This window comes from Ambystoma mexicanum, chromosome 7q, assembly GCF_040938575.1.
Source record: "Ambystoma mexicanum isolate Mex_15411 chromosome 7q, UKY_AmexF1_1, whole genome shotgun sequence".
Lineage (NCBI taxonomy): Eukaryota > Metazoa > Chordata > Amphibia > Caudata > Ambystomatidae > Ambystoma > Ambystoma mexicanum.
The window spans coordinates 608,950,304-608,966,399 of NC_090941.1; the positions used below are offsets into that span (position 1 = coordinate 608,950,304).

Below are 16,096 nucleotides of genomic sequence, written 5' to 3' on the forward strand. Positions count from 1 at the left end.
ACAACACGTTTCTTTTGTCATCAGCAGCATAGCTTTTCTTATGCATGATGGTGAATTTCCAACTGAAAGACCACCAGTCACCTTGCAAATCTGTGCCAGTTAAGCGCGCAACACAATTAAAGCACCCTTTGAAAATGTGTTCATACCCATAATAATAGCATGATATGCTAAAAAGTAAAGTTTGGTTTGTTGTTGTTAGTTGAGTGTTCTTAAAACCATACATAACACGCTGGAGGTTTGTGACGAATCTCCAAACCTAAGTGATTTTATTACACAGCTTCTTTTATTGTGTGTCTTAAAGCGCTGAAAAGAAAGTGGGTACATAGATAGTTTGCCTTTTGCATCTTATAGTTTTCCATTCAGGATTTGGAAAATAAAAGGTACACTGATATTATTTTGGCTCAACATGCTGCTATAAGGATTTACATGTTGTCATGATGCTTTACTATGCCATTTGTGTATTTTGCAAGTAAACTCTATAGGACATTATTATTGTAGGCCTTGACACCCAAAACTTAAATAGCCATGCCCAAATGGCAGAGTTGGTTAAAATCCCTGATTCGCTGTTTAGCGTAAGTGTGTGATCCCAGGCAAATAATGTAATCTCACCCTGACTTCAACTGCAAAAATTGGAGCGCTTATAAGAGATTATGTTTACACCTTTAAAATAGGACCGCTTTAATAAGTGTAGGGACAAATTGGTGTACCCTGGTGCTCTTGCTAGTAGCTCCAATATTGTCACATAGAATTGCATTATTGCTGCATTGTCCCTCCCCAAGTCTCGTATCACTTGATTTGACAGGCAGACAGTCTCACCAGCCAGTCAGTGTACCAGAGATTCTAGTATAGTGGGCTAACTGTGGTAGAACCAACATTACATTTTCTTCCCTGTTGCTCCCAGCCATTGAAGTTGCCTGGGCTGTCCAGAGTACTGCTCCAGACTCTGCTATGTCCTGTTATGCTATGATATTGAGTCTTTCATTGCACACCATCTGCCATTTTCACACTTTCTTGGACCTTCAGGATCTGCAAGAAGTGGAGTGGGTGTTTTCAGACTTAAAGGAGAGAGTTAACTGATTGTACTATTGAAGCTGCACTAGAACAGTCTCATTACAATGAGTAAAGAAGTTAGATGCCCGAACACAAGTAAGTTTGCCACTCCTCCACTGTGTCTGAAGTTAGTACCGCTCCGAACATTTGAAGGGTTAGCCCCCACCTAAATTTTAGCGTAGGTGCACCCCTGGATGTGCGCACTTGTATTTTGTTAGGCAGAGATAAGGGAAGCCTTTCCCAAAACTGGCAGTATTAAAGTTTTACTGTGTTTGTTCAGAAAAATGTACTTGAACAAACGCAGTAAAACTTTAAAACTGCTACTTTCAAAAAAGACTTCCATGCCTTTCTGCATATTGCTTTAAAATATACTATTTGATAGTCTGTCCCCCACACCAGACCAGGGGGTGAAGGGGTGGAACAGTGTGGGCTGAGCCTCCAAGTTTGCCTCCCCTATTTTCTCCTCCCATCACCACTTAGCCCCCCCAATGTAGGATTCGTTGCACCCCTGTGTTGCACCACTGACTTTAATCAACCTATGCAACTAAGCTAAACCACACATGCTTCTGTTTCGTAGTGCCTCTTTCCAAAAGAAGGGTAAAAATGTTTTGACGATTGAAGTGCTTCGTCACTATTACGGGTATAACGCTGCCTAATGCGGCGCAAGGCTGTTAAACACTTATGCGACCTGCGGGGACAAGTGTTCCTCGTGCCAGTACTTACCTCATGAGGCCCCTGCCTCCAACACAGGACCTTCTTCTATTTCTTTTATTTCCTATAACTCCTCCCCTTAACCCACGGCATCCAGTTTAATTGTTCCTGCCTCCAGCAGGTTGGACTGTTCTGGGCCCGGGGCTCTGGGGAGCTACAGTTACTGGCCCGCTTGTGGGGGCTGTGTGGCGGGGCCTCGGTTTCCTCCAGGTGAGGAGTGCTCCCGGGCCCCCTGCAGGGCTTGGGTCCCGGTTGAGCAGGAAGCCTTTCCCAGTTTTTTGCCTGGCCCAAAACCGGCATGGAGGTATCAAAGCCTGGGCCATGCAGGGCCCAGGGCTGCGGTAAGGAGATGGGAGGCTGTTGGACCCATGTATGCCCCTGGGGGCTGATTGGGGAATATTTGCACACCTTTTCCATTCCAGTAGGCCCCGTGGGACTCGGCGTTGTGTTTGTTACGGCATTACGGCTGTTTGGTGAACCTTACAGGGGCAGGGGAGTTTTGCATGTTCATGTTTCTCTGTCTTGAGGGGAACGCTGAATCTAACGGCCCATTCCCATGGGGTGGATTGTTTGTTTCCCCTGTTGTTGGGTTTTCTCCTGGCCTGCAGTTGATGTTGATGGGGGGATCCTGATAGCTCAACAGGTGGCACGTGGGTGCCCCAGCTACAACATGCTGGTCACTTCTCAGGAATGTGAAAGTAAAATGGCTGATTGAGGTGGAGGTAAATATTTTAAACTCAGCTAGTGGCGTGCCTGTTTGTTGTTACTGCACACCTTGGGTGAGCGCTCTGCTGCACTAGGGCTCCTTGCCCTGTCCTTTTTCCTTTCATATGAAGAAGTGGGGGCAAATTCTGTTGTCTCCGGAACGCTGCAGGACCCGGTGGACTACAGCTGGTGTTTGTGCCTTCCGAGGGTGGGTTGGCCCCTCCTCCAGGGGGATGGGGAGGTGGGTTGTTGTTGTTGTGGTGTGCTCCGGTGGGCCTGGAGTTGTATGACGTCAGTGACGGCCCATTGCCGGGGGAATTGGGTGTTTGTTCTCTCCTGGAGTTTAATGGACGTACATGTGTTGCTGCCATTTCTGTTTTTGCTGTGTTTTGGGCTGCTTGTGCCATGGGCCAGCGAACTGCTGAGCTCAGGCTCTTTGCACTTTTTCCTCTTCCTCATCTTCCTCCTCTCCTGATCTTCGCAAAAGGTGGAAGAAAATGTCGGCTATATGTTCCTTGTCCGGGAAGGACATGGAAAGAAAAGGGGGGTGCAGTGGTCAAAGTGAGCAGGGATCGTCGGGTGCTGATTTTTTGCTGCTTTGTTTTTTGCTGTTCACAGCTCCTCTACTTTTTGCAACCGTTTTTCACCATTCTGGACCTGTTTTTGTGAAATTAGAGCACACTTTTCCTTTTCCTACCGGATGTCTGTTGCAGCTAATCTGATCTCTGTTTTTGACTCAATTGGCTGTCTACCGGCATGACTGCAGCCCTGGAATGCTGTGTTGCAAGTTGCTGCCTTCCTTCCTACTATGTCCCCCTCTGGGGTCACAGTTCCATTCCTGTTTTGGTTCTTTACTATCAATGATGTCATCAAAGTCTGGTGGGTCGCTCCTCTGGGTCAGCCGAGGAGGCAGCTGTCCGGGACCTGGTGGACCGTAAGGTGGAATTCAGACTGAATTGGGTTTGTGCTGGTGCACATCTGGCCCTCGGGCGAATATCTATGGAAGCCCGCGGGTGAAAGGGCGCGGGTGTTTGCGGCCCGCAGGGTGTTTCGCTTGGCCCAGGAGGGCCTCCATACTGAAGCCACGCCCCCTCCACTACTTTTGCTCGCCTCCCGCACCCGCCAGGGTGAAAGCCCGCGGGTGAAAGGGCGTGGGTGTTTGCGGCCCGCAGGGTGTTTCGCTTGGCCCAGGAGGGCCTCCATACTGAAGCCACGCCCCCTCCACTACTTTTGCTCGCCTCCCGCACCCGCCAGGGTGAAGCCCGCGGGTGAAAGGGCGCAGGTGTTTGCGGCCCGCAGGGTGTTTCGCTTGGCCCAGGAGGGCCTCCATACTGAAGCCACGCCCCCTCCACTACTTTTGCTCGCCTCCCGCACCCGCCAGGGTGAAGCCCGCGGGTGAAAGGGCGCGGGTGTTTGCGGCCCGCAGGGTGTTTCGCTTGGCCCAGGAGGGCCTCAATACTGAAGCCACGCCCCCTCCACTACTTTTGCTCGCCTCCCGCACCCGCCAGGGTGAAGCCCGCGGGTGAAAGGGCGTGGGTGTTTGCGGCCCGCAGGGTGTTTCGCTTGGCCCAGGAGGGCCTCCATACTGAAGCCACGCCCCCTCCACTACTTTTGCTCGCCTCCCGCACCCGCCAGGGTGAAGCCCGCGGGTGAAAGGGCGCGGGTGTTTGCGGCCCGCAGGGTGTTTCGCTTGGCCCAGGAGGGCCTCCATACTGAAGCCACGCCCCCTCCACTACTTTTGCTCGCCTCCCGCACCCGCCAGGGTGAAGCCCGCGGGTGAAAGGGCGCGGGTGTTTGCGGCCCGCAGGGTGTTTGCGGCCCGCAGGGTGTTTGCGGCCCGCAGGGTGTTTGCGGCCCGCAGGGTGTTCGCGGATCCGTGGGGGACCAGACTGATCGGCCCATAACGTCCTGGACTGCTCCGTGGGTCTTCAAGGTGAGCAAAAGCCAGCAAAAGCCAGCCATCATTATTCCTGCCAACCTTCCTTTGGAGTACCTGAGGTCCCCTGTAACAGCCAAGCCCACAAGCCCTCAACTAGCCCCCAACAAGATTCTTACGCGGGTCAAGGGCGCGGGGTGTTGGTGGTCCGTGGAGAACGTTGTCTGTCCCTGGAGGGACCTCTTAAGAGACACCTAAGAGACAGCCATCAAGCAACCCCAAATCTAACTGCTGCCAAGGGGGGACTGAGATCGTCGACCATGACTCTCCTAAAGTCTCTAAGGTCCTTGAAGTCTCATGCTGAGCCAAGGAAAGTTCCCTCTGTTTTGCCCCTTCTCCTCCCCCCCCCTTGCCTCACGTCTGCTCCCCATGTCAACGGTCCTAAATCGGCTCGCAAGATACTGGTTGTCAGGAGACAGCGCCAACAGGGCCATACAGTCAAACCCCCCAACTCGGCCCCCTTGAATTCCGATGAGGTCGAGCTCTCTACACCCCAGTTCCCCACGATACCCAGTGTCTTACTTGGGATTCCTGTATCCGACCAACCCTGTTTCGAGCAAGAGCAAGAGGGGGAACAAGAGTGGGAAGTGGCCGGGCCTGTAACATTGGAAAGCAGCTGTCCTCTACCAAATCCTACCCCCGGAACCCTCAGCATGGTCCCTATCCCAGTCCCTTGCTCTAACCCTGGCTCTTGCACAGAGGTGGGCCTGTCCAGCTCCACCCCTGACTGCTCACTCAACGAGGGCTGCTTGCATCCTTGCAGTTCGCCTATTGTCACACCCCCGCTGAATCTATCCTCTGATCATAGCAGTCTCTGGAGCGATTTTATGTCATCGTTAAGCCCTTCAGTCAGCTCGCTTTCTCATCCATCCTTACTCGGGGCTCCAAAGCAACAACCTGATGACCCCAATACCGCTATAAAACAAGCCACCGACCCCCCAATTGGGGGTGATTCTACAGCCAGGGTGTGCAATTGTGTATGCATCCAAGTGTTGGCTGAGTTGGCAGTTATTAAAAATCTGCTCTCAGTCCTCATAGGAATGCAGGGGGAAAAGCTGTGTGAGGGGGAGCCCTGTACCATTCCAATAGCTCGCAAAGGGCCCATCGTCTCACTCATGGCTCACCCCCTGGCACACCATCAGGAACAGGCCCCTATGTCACCCACGTTCACTGAACCTTGCGCTAGCTTGGTGCTTGGGAATCTACAAGCAGCCAAGGGTATTAACCCCAGTACTTGTGTTAAGCCTAGAGTGTCCATGGGGGTGCCACAACCTAAGGAAAAATCTATATCTCGGGAGGACACTGCACCAAGTAAATCGGGCCCTAAACGCCTCACTCCTGGAGAGGGGAGAGCTTATGGCCCGTGGCGTAGAGAGAGGCTACCTCCACCCTCTGGCCTAGGCCGGACCGGACAAGCTACCATGTACCTGCATGGCGTACCCAGGTTGGCAAGGGACAGGAAGGAGTCTAGGGATGCCCTCCTCAACAAAAGTCTACATTGGCTGCGGTCCGTAAGAGGCTGCTCTTTTGTGTCCAGGGAATCCTTGGCAGGATGTCGCAGAATGCCAAGAGTGGACAACCAGCAGGGTGACATTGTGGAACTTGCATTTTGGGACTTGGGAGTGGCAAGGGCGGTCCTAGGTCAACGTGGGGGGTCTAGTTGGTCACCCAGGAGTGGTATTCTAATTAGTAGTCATCCTCAAATAGTCCCTGAGTGCCCCCCGAGGTTAACTTTGAGACCCTCCCCCCTGTCCGGTGCTAACCTCACCCCTTTGGGACGTCATGGGTCAGGTTCCTTGGGGGACAGGCCCTTGTAATGGGGGACGTCTTGATGATAATGGGGCTCCTAGTTTTATTTATCTCCCTCCTCAACGATTTTTGATGGGGTGCATTCCGTTATCTCTTGGAATATTGAATGTAATTGTTTTTGTATGATGTTTTTGTGTTTGATGGATTTCCTTCGGAATCCGAATAAACTTGTTGACTGACTGACTGAATATCTATGGCTCCTACACTGCGGAGAATGTGCTGAGTGGTTCAGGAGGTGTAAGGTGGCCTTTGACGGTGGCTCTAACTGTGCCCCGCTGTTGGCTGACATGCTGCGGCAGGTTGTCCTTTTGTCCGATCTGGCATTTGATGGAGTGCGTGGCTCGGCCTTGCTGCTGGTGTGTCGGCCTGCAGGCATGTGCGTCTGCAGGATTGAAAAACAGAGGGGTCTCAGTGGGCGGCTGCCCTTTAGCTTCCAAACTTTTTTGGGTGATTAGCTTGCAGTGTTTTTCCGATATGGGCCCAGTAGTGCTCGGATTCTTGGGCTGAAGACGCTGTCCGGAGGGGTTCTCAGGTGAACTTGAGTTTACATGGTTCGTACTGCTGTTCCCTGCTCGCTGTCCAAGTAGTTGTCGATGGCAACGGCTCTGACCGAGTTACTTTTGAAGGCTGTTTTTCATGGCCATTTCTTTTCCGCAGCATGATCGGGGGTTTTTACTCACAGGTGTTTCTGGTCCCCGAACCTTCAGGCGGTTTTTCGCCTCATCTTGGAACTTGTGGCTCTGTACTGCTTCGTCCGGGTGGAACGCTTCACGATGGGTCCTTTGCAGGACATTCTCCTGATGTTGTGCACGGGGTCTGGTTGGTTTCTCTGGTTCTCCGGGTTGCTTGTTACCACGTGTCTCTCCACCCCTGCGAGATGTAGTTCTTCCACTTTACAGTGGGATCTTGGTGTTCAGTTCTGAGTGATCCCATTGGGTTGCGCTTGGCTCCCAGGGTGTTCCCCCGGGCTCGTGGCTCCCCTGGTGGTGCATCTTGGCTTGATGGACCTTCAAATTTCCCTACATGGACGCGTTGTTGGTCGAGGTTGCCCTCCGGCGGTCGATCCTGATTCATCTCTGGCTGGTTTACTGGGCACTGGGGGGGTTCTGGTGTACTGGCGTTTGTCTCCTGTTGAGCCTTCCTGGGATCTGGTTTTTGTTAGGGCTCAGATATGCTGATGGATGGGGTGGATTTTCTGTCCCGGAGGAGGGGTTCTGTGCAGTGTTCTCAGGAGGTGATGTGTCACGGCTCACCTGTTGATCATGCTTCAGGGGCCCATGGTGTCTTACATCTTTCTTGTTCCATGGGCGCGTCTTAATCTACATCTTAATCTTAATCTTAATCTGGTATTTTACCAACTCTCCCACTGGCTCCTGGATTCTCGGGTTTACGCGGCCTTGATCCCTGTGTCTCAGGCTCTGTGGGCTTCCTCACTGTGGTGTTTGCGGGTTCAGTATCACCAGGCGGAGCTGTCCCTGGTCCGTCCTCCTTTGACCCCTCTTTCTCCAGGTGCCAGCAGAGAGGTGGGGGCCACGGTGGGCGTCCTCTCGGCCCAGGGGATGTGGGCTCCGAAGGAGGGCCATCGTTTGTCCACTTGGAGAGATTGTGTGCCATTCTCCAGGGCCTGTTGCACTTTAGGGGGTTTTTCGGGTGGGGAAGTTGCTTTGGGGGTCTCTCTTCTTGCCATCCTTGTACTTATAGGGGCCTTCCCCCTTGGGATCTACCTTTGGTCTTGAGGTTCCTTCGGGGCCACCTTTGGCGCCCTTTTTCTGATTTGTTGTCGTACTCCTTACCCTACTGACTTTTTTACTGATCGCTATCACGTTTGCCTGTTGGCTGAGAGGGGGGTGGATTGGGGCTCAGTTGTGTCGCCCTTTTCTTGCGGGTTCCTCCGGAATCTGTGATTTTGCAGTGTGCTCCTAGGTTACTGCCTATGGTTGTGTCTCGGTTTCGCACCTTTCAGGATCTGGTTGTCCCTGCGTTTTTGGGTCCCAAAATCGCGGGAAGGGGTGGCTTGGCCTGCCTTTGATGTGCATATACATTGGGTGGTCCTGTCCTCCCTGGGTTTTTTATGCTGCACACAATTTGGGGCAGTAGATGATTCAACCTTCCTAGGTGCCCCATGCAAAGGTACAGGGATCCCGAACATGGGGTGAGAAAACAACCATTAGCAATGTTTGGTTTTTTATGGTAGCCTTATTTTTATTTCTTAAATGGCTTTTTCTTGTAAATTTTTATAAAAACAAACATTAAATTTAGATTCAAATGTATAGGAAAAGAAGAAAGCATGGAAAGCACAGTCAAGCACCAAGATTTTAACATTACATGATTCAATCAAAAACTGGTAAAGAACTGTATTGTATAAACAAAAGAGGAGGTAAACAGTTTTCTAAGTCAACTTTTCACATGTCTGCATAAAAAGTATGCAGAAACTGCTTATGTTTAACAAAAGAAGAGATTAGAGGTATATGTCATATTACTTCATATCGAAATATAACCTCTTAGTTACAATGCTGTCCAATATTATATTTGCAATTGGATTCTTTCCATATAGTAGTCTAGATGGGTTATTTTCACTTCTGTGTAGAAGTAGTTCTAATAATAGTGGCCAGCCACGGCTGGTCCTAGACTGGGAGAGACTGGTCCGACGTCTGTTTAAAGAATAAAGAAAGTTCAGTGTGTTCCTTGGTAGTGGTTTTGCAGTGGGAAGCCACGGGGAACACTGACGTTTCGATTGATAGTAATTCTCAATCTTCTTCTGGAGCCTTATATGTGCAGGTCTCCCTGTCCCCGGAAGCTGTGTGGATACTCCTGTGCTTCCAGTGGTAGATGGGGGTGCATTGTTCAGAATGTGTTCTGTAGGAGTGTTCAATGCATATAATTCTCTGGCATCCACGTGCGTGTCTGGTTGCCTTGTTCAAATCACAAGTTCAAGCCCTGAATTAGGAAAGACTTGGAAATGGCTCGGCTGAGTCCGCCGTCTGCTGTGTGGCACTCGAAGGTCCGCGATGTGCGGCAGGCATTTTTTTGGTGTATTTGGCTCTGACTGCTCCTGTTGGGCGGTCTGGTAGTCGCTTGGTTGCTTTTGGCCTGCTGCTGCGGATCGTAAGGCCTCTGTGGTTTTCCATTAGCCAGTGGCTCTGTGTTGTTGTCTCCATGGCTTCTCTGTTTTTTCTGGCGGCCTGTACCTGCCCACACAGGGTCACTCTACCAGGGGTTTGGCTGCTTCCTGGGCGGGTGCTAGGGGTTTTTCTCTGCAGGAGATTTGTGGGGGAGGCCACCTGGGCGGATCAGAGCATTTTCGTCACCCTCTCATAGCTGTCAACCATTTGTGTAACAAAGGCGGGTGAAAGCACCCGATTTTAGTTTTGGCGGGTGAGAGGCCCGTTGAAAAAAATGGGTGTGCAGGAGGCTTGGCGGGGGAGGCAGCTGTTCATAAGGCAGGTGACACCCGCCAAAAACGTGTGAGTTGAGAGCCATGCCCTCTTTCGATTGACTGTCTCCCGCTCTGGGGATGGTTACTTTGGGGTTGGGGTTTTGTTTGTTGGGATGTAAGTTTGGGGTTCTTAATGGTGTGAGTTTTTGTTCTGCACTTTTCTGGCTCTGTGTCTCATTGGGACCTCTCCTAGTTGCTGCTATGGTATGCCTCATGAGGTAAGTACTGGGAAGAGGAAGAGTGGGCGTAGAGGTAATGCTCGGATTACTTACTGGTAATCTTCATTACTCTAGTCCTATTCTTCCTCGTCACAGTACTGATGCCCCTCCTCTCCCTCCCTAGGGGAAGGTCGCATTCTCCAGCTTGGATATGTTAAACTAGATGCAGTGGGTTAAGGGGAGGAGTTATAGGAAATAAAAGAAATAGAAGAAGGTCCTGTGTCGGAGGTAGGGGCCTCATGAGGTAAGTAATGTGACAAGGAAGAGTAGGACTAGGAGTAAAGAAGATTACCAGTAAGTAATCAGAGCATTAGCCTTCTCTAGAGGGAGGAGTTTCATGGACTAATTAGGCACCAAGCAAGCGGACCTTGGTCCTTGTAATGACTAGCACCGCTGCCATCGTACTGCATAGTTTCTCAAAACTGGAGCCGATCAGGATAGCAAAAGGGCAGTTTAGCCCATTGTTTTTGAAAATCTTTTGACAATCGAAACAAAAGAAAACAAAATAATTAGAAACATTGTAAACACTCTTTTAAGCAGAGCATCTAATGTTAATTGAGTTTTCTGAGAACCATTTAGAGCTTCCGTTTATTTTAAACGCAGTAATCTTCGCTGCAAGATGGCTGGCATGTTCGGGACGGGGCGTGATCTACGAGAAACTTTATTAAAGGCTTGCCGCAGTTTCTATGGAAACAGTGGTCAACAAAATGTCGGAGTGGGAATTGTAACAGGGCCAGCAGTAGTAGAATGGGAGTCTCGAGCAATGGAAGCGTTTGGAGAGTTGGATCTCAACACTTTTACGACAGAACAGCTCAAACTTGAGCTGCAGCAGGAGAGGCGCATGAAGTGAGTGAACCAATCCCTGAAATCTACTATTCACCCTGCTCAGGGAATGCAGGGATCCCGGATCAGTTGTGTACCTCCTCCATGCTATTGTATGCCAGTGCTGTTTATATTATGTCCTCGTCTGCTTGGATATATCCGTGAAGTAGATTCGCGCTTTTAGATTGATGCAGCATTTGTTGAGGAGCCAGCGTTTTAAGGAAACTGATTCGTCATTTGTATAGCGCACCGAACCCGTAGGCATCTGGGCGCTGGTTTGCAGAAAGAATTTGACAGTAATCCCCGTAGTAATGTCATTAACCATTACAATATATCATTTGTTTAACTTTTTTTGCTTCGAGAACCGAGAATTCAACTTAACAGTGTGCAAAATGTTAATGTTTAATATTATATTAATATATGGACTAAGTGAGAATGTTGTTCTAGAACGTGAACTGGTTCCCTGCTGGATAATCCCTGTTTTGGTAGTTCAGAAAAATGTATTGGTAGTTCAGAAAAATGGCACAGTCACATAAAGAGATTCGCTGAGGATCACATAATGTTGGAATCTGGGTTTTGAACCCCGGTTACGCGATTTACAATTTAAACGGTAAAACTAAAACGCAATGCCGTGTATTTCTCTTTTATGGCTACACTAGGGCATGCTTTAATACATATGAGTTGTAAAGCACCAACTCAGGTTTGCTATAACCGGTATGACTCATGTCTTCAAACACAAGCATTGGCAAAGCCAATAGTTTTGGCGTTTGTAGTTTATTGAATTTTACATTTAGCATGGAAAGATGGAATGAGGAATGGCAGCACAGGGAGGAAGAAATGACAGCATGGGGGGGGGGGAGTGAAGGGCAGCGCCGGGGCTTGAGGGAAGCACTATAGGAGGAAGAAATAAGAAATGAAGGACAACACAAGGGAGAATACAAAAATCCAATAGATGAAAGCTCGACGCATTGTACAACATTTGAAGGAAGGAGTGACAGAGAAAAAGAGGGCGGAGAAACATCACAAAGGTGGACAGGGGGACATTGCTGGAGCGGGAAGGAGCGACAGTTCACGGGAGAAGGAGCCACAGCGAAAGGGCGGGAAGGAACAATGGCGCAAAGGGGGGAAGGAGCGACAGGGCAAGGGGAGAGGAGTGACATTGGAAGCGGGGAGCAAAGCATAAGTGGGAGGAGGGATAGCCCAAGGGGAAGGAGGGGCAGCGCAAGGGGTGAAGGAGGGACACGGTAAGGGGGAGGGACAGTGCAAGGGCACAAAGGAACAACAGGGCAAGAAGAACACCGCACCAGGAGTGAGGGACAGTACAAGGGGAGAAGGGATAGCGCAAGGGAGGGAGGAGGAACAGCACAATGGGGGGAGGAGGGTCAGCACAATGTGGGGGTCAGTGCAAGGGGGATCAGCACAAGGGGGGGAAATGTGTAACAGCGCAAGTGGGAAATTACATCTGTTGGTTGCATGTATAATTGCAGACGACTTGGGTCATAGTTGTCCTAATTGTAGTTTTAATCTCAATGTGATTTCTCACAAGGAGACCTGTATGTCGTCAGTGTTACTGTACCTATCTAATGGACTGCAGCCTGAAGATGGCCTCACAGCATATTTTATTGGAGAGGTGTACAGATGCCCTCATAAGAAATCACATTGAGGTTGGGGAGGTGCAGTATCACTGACAACATACAGATGTCCTCATAAGTCATAAGTAATGACATTGAGATTTATTCTGCGGACATCTGTGGTAATGCACCTTTGCAAAAAATAAAATAAATGGAAATAGGTTGAGAGAACTAGAAAACATTTGGCAGTGGTAATGCACCGCTCCAATGAACTACAATTTACGGATGTTCTCACAACTTATTTTATTGTCTCATAAAGAGGACAACTATGTTTTCTGTAGCAATGGTGTTGGGGATATTTACAGAAACAATAACAAGCACTCATGGTATTTATCTTCTTTTACTCACCGGCTATTTACTCGTTCTGCCCCTATTGCAGAAGGAAGAGGTGGGAGTGAATGACTTGTCCATGTAGTGCCCCTTCTCCAGTAGGGAGGCCAGCATTTACAGTTTGCCCTGCCCAATTCCTAAAAATCGATATAAAGGAAAAGGAAAGAGCCAAAAACATTGCTCATAATCCCTTGGGAGCTGTGACTGCCCACGGGGGCTGACAAAACAAGCACATTCTACCCAGGAGCCAGGCAGGGGACATATTTTAATTCAGTAGAGCAGATGATTGCCTGTATCAAATGCTGGAAACCTCCTGTACGTAATGAATGAGTCGATGAGCCGGTCGGAGGTACTGTTGGACAGCTCTGTATTTGCAAGAAGCCTCTGAATTTGAATAATTGATCTCCCTTCATTAATGTGAATACCTGGCTGATTTCCGAAGTTCTAAATTGGAGGTTCATCTGTCACTGTTTTACAATTTAAAGAAGCACAAAGTTATTGAAGATAAAGGACCCTGAGAATTATAATGGACATGTCTCATGGAGGGTCTGAAAAGAGACATGTCTGAACTATCCAAACAAGATCCTCTGTTGCCCCTAGGCATTTTGAAAATCACAGAAAAATGCATGAAATGTGTAACATATAAAGTGTACAACCCATAATACCTGGCTTCAGTTGATGCAGTAAACCTACCCACATTTTGCAGATTGTTAAATGTTTCCTATAACCATGATTTCTAAAATATAAAAGCTACCTTTTAAATATGTGAGAAGAAATCAGAGGCCAGTTGCCTTGCAAGTGGCCGGCTTTGCACTGTGGGCCATTCAAGTTTTCTTATTCTTGCATTTGGTAATGGGATAATCGGGTGACTCCATGGCACTTTGATAGCACATTTCCAATCCTAATGTTTTGCGTATCATGTCATTGCATTGCGGGAGCTGTACACTTGGATTCCTGCATTTGTTACACTCTTGATATCGCAGACCATGTTACGCCTTTTACTCTAAGCGTTGCCACTGAACAACTTGTGTTACACATCACATGCATTCCTCTTAACAGAACAGCATTGCTTGATCGTGAAGAACAAAGTAAGCAGCCTCTTCGTGAGCTTTTGCTCAGTTCCCAGAGAAAGCAGCGCTTGGTGCATTAAGTATCCTCCCGCTCCCGGCAGTTTGTTTTCCTGAAAGCCACGTAACCTGGAATGTTGGTGAACAGAGCAGCAGCTTAAGCCAGCTGCTCCTGCTCCCTCTTTGCCTATGGCTGAATAATACCTGGATTGAATACGAATAACCTTCAGAAGAAGAAGATGGAGATACCAGAGAAACGTACTCATAAGAAACCAAAACAAGGAAGTGATATGGAAGACAGTCCTGGAATTAATGACATTTCTGCTCTGCTGCTGAAGGTCTCACAGGATGTAGGGGAAATGAAAATTACCCGGAATGAACTGTCATCCAAAGTAGGTCTCTTAGAAACTAGAATGACTGAAGATGTATCCTTGGCTTCTGAAGTTGCTGGAAGTTACAAAGCATATAGAAAGCTGAGTTCTGAGGTTTCAGACCTGAAAAAAGAGAATTTAAGACTGGAAGCAGAAAGGAGAATCCATAATTTGCGCATACTAGGAGTGAAAGAAAATCCTAACCTGGGCAAGGATCTAGTCACAAGAGTTGAAGGGATCCTGACCGAGGTATTGGGAAAGAAAGTGTTCAATGATGGTGATTTGGACTGTGCATGCAGAGCTGGGAAGAACATGGAAGATGGTAAACCCAGGCAAATCATTCTGAAATTAACAAAAGTGAGTGTGAACGAGAACATCTTGAGTCTGGCAAGGGAAAAAGGAAAGCTCATTTTGAATGGATCCACATAATCTAGCCGGATTACCCAAAGGAGATTGTGGAGTTGAGAAAAACATTCAAATTGGCAAAAAGCTTGGCCCAGGGGAGACATATCAAAACTATTTTGGTCAAACCTGCCATATTGAAGATATTCCTGGAAGGAGAAGTTAAATCTACTGAGGCTCCCTTTGAGGCTGAGTGTTGGCTGAGACCAGAAAGGATCAGGAATGTTATCCATTGAATTCAACTTTATGTTCTTTTAATTACTAAAATTCTTGAAAGTGCTATACTGTGATTTTATTTCCCTGTCCCTGCTCCTTTACAAAAGTTTTTTTTTATCATAATATAAGGGAGTTTTAACTTGTTGTTTGGTTTAATTTGCTGTAACCGTTTATTAACGGTATTTTCGTATCATCAGTGCCTGGGGCTCGTGATAGATCTAATACTGTTGGGGTTAGGTGCCCTTCTCTAATGAGGAATGGAATGCTGAGAGAAGGGCAGTGCGGAAAAGTAGAATGGAGATTGTTTATATTGGAGATTGTAGTTGATCTTGCATTTGCCTCATCTTTGTAACAAGGATCGAGGCGGGGAGGGGAGTGGTACACTTTATTTCTTTCATTGCGGTTTTTGTAAATTAATATAGGTGATGTCATCGCGTTGTACGCAGGAGGCCAATGACTGTCTTTGCCCGTACTTCCTGTTTTGCAGGCGGCGTCCCAGAAAATACGATGGCTCTTCCGTGTATGGACAAATTAACTCTGTACATAAATCTCTGTATAGATTAATATCACAAAGGTTTAGTTTATATTTGGAAAGCGAACCGGTATGATTGTTTTTGTTTTGGCTAACACAGAATGATAAAACGCTGTGCAAACATGACGTCTCCTGTCTGTACTGTGGTGTCTATTGGGAAGAGGTGGTTTATGATACACTTTTTTAGACACGTATCAGCTATTATATAAGTAACATGTTTCTGTCGCCACAATGATAACTTTGTGCATTTAGTATTTTGGTCGGGTCTAGAACCACTGTTTTGGTATATTCCTAGTTTGTCACCCTACAGCGTGTCTCTCTAATTGTCTCGTAAAACAATGACACCATCAACTAAACCTAGACAAGTAAAACAGGGCCACAGGAAATCACTCCAATAGTTCCCGATTTACGAACAGACCAGTATATGGTGTAAGAGTAGTTTGCATTTCGCACACTCTCTGATTCGTGACACTGCATCCAGACACTACTCCACACCATGCAACTGCATCATGCTGGCCTCACATACTCCCATAGCGCAGACTACTTGTACTTGTTTACCCAAAGCTACACTTACAAGCCCCGAGACTGAATGCTTGTGTCATGCTTGAGCACAACTGCCACTGATTCCTTTCCGCCATCTGCATCACAGAACTCAATCTTGACCTCAAATCTGCTGTGGGGTGGCGATCCTCCACTCCCACAAGCCTCGTGCATGAGCACTATGCCTGAGGGAACGTCTTGAAAACGGACTGCTGCTGTAGATACATTTTTTAGAGAAGATGTGTTGCTACCAAAAGACTGTGATGGGATTTTGGATGTTGAGATACCACCAACGAAACCCTGTTGAGCTTCCGAGCCTC

At 48.3% G+C, this 16,096-nt stretch overlaps 1 protein-coding gene across 3 annotated transcripts in view; it reads left to right on the top strand.

Moving 5' to 3' along the window:
* The first annotated feature begins 1,856 nt into the window (after positions 1 to 1,856).
* Positions 1,857 to 16,096, top strand: part of CCDC169 (coiled-coil domain containing 169) — a 474,842-nt gene continuing 460,602 nt past the window's right edge. For 2 of the 3 annotated variants that reach the window (XM_069640294.1, XM_069640295.1), the window contains exon 1: positions 10,470 to 10,711. In XM_069640294.1, the coding sequence (XP_069496395.1) occupies positions 10,485 to 10,711 (227 nt within the window). In that variant the 5' untranslated portion in view covers positions 10,470 to 10,484. Of the gene's footprint in view, positions 2,103 to 10,469; positions 10,712 to 16,096 lie in introns of those variants that run through there. The other variant, XM_069640296.1, reaches the window with a different exon arrangement.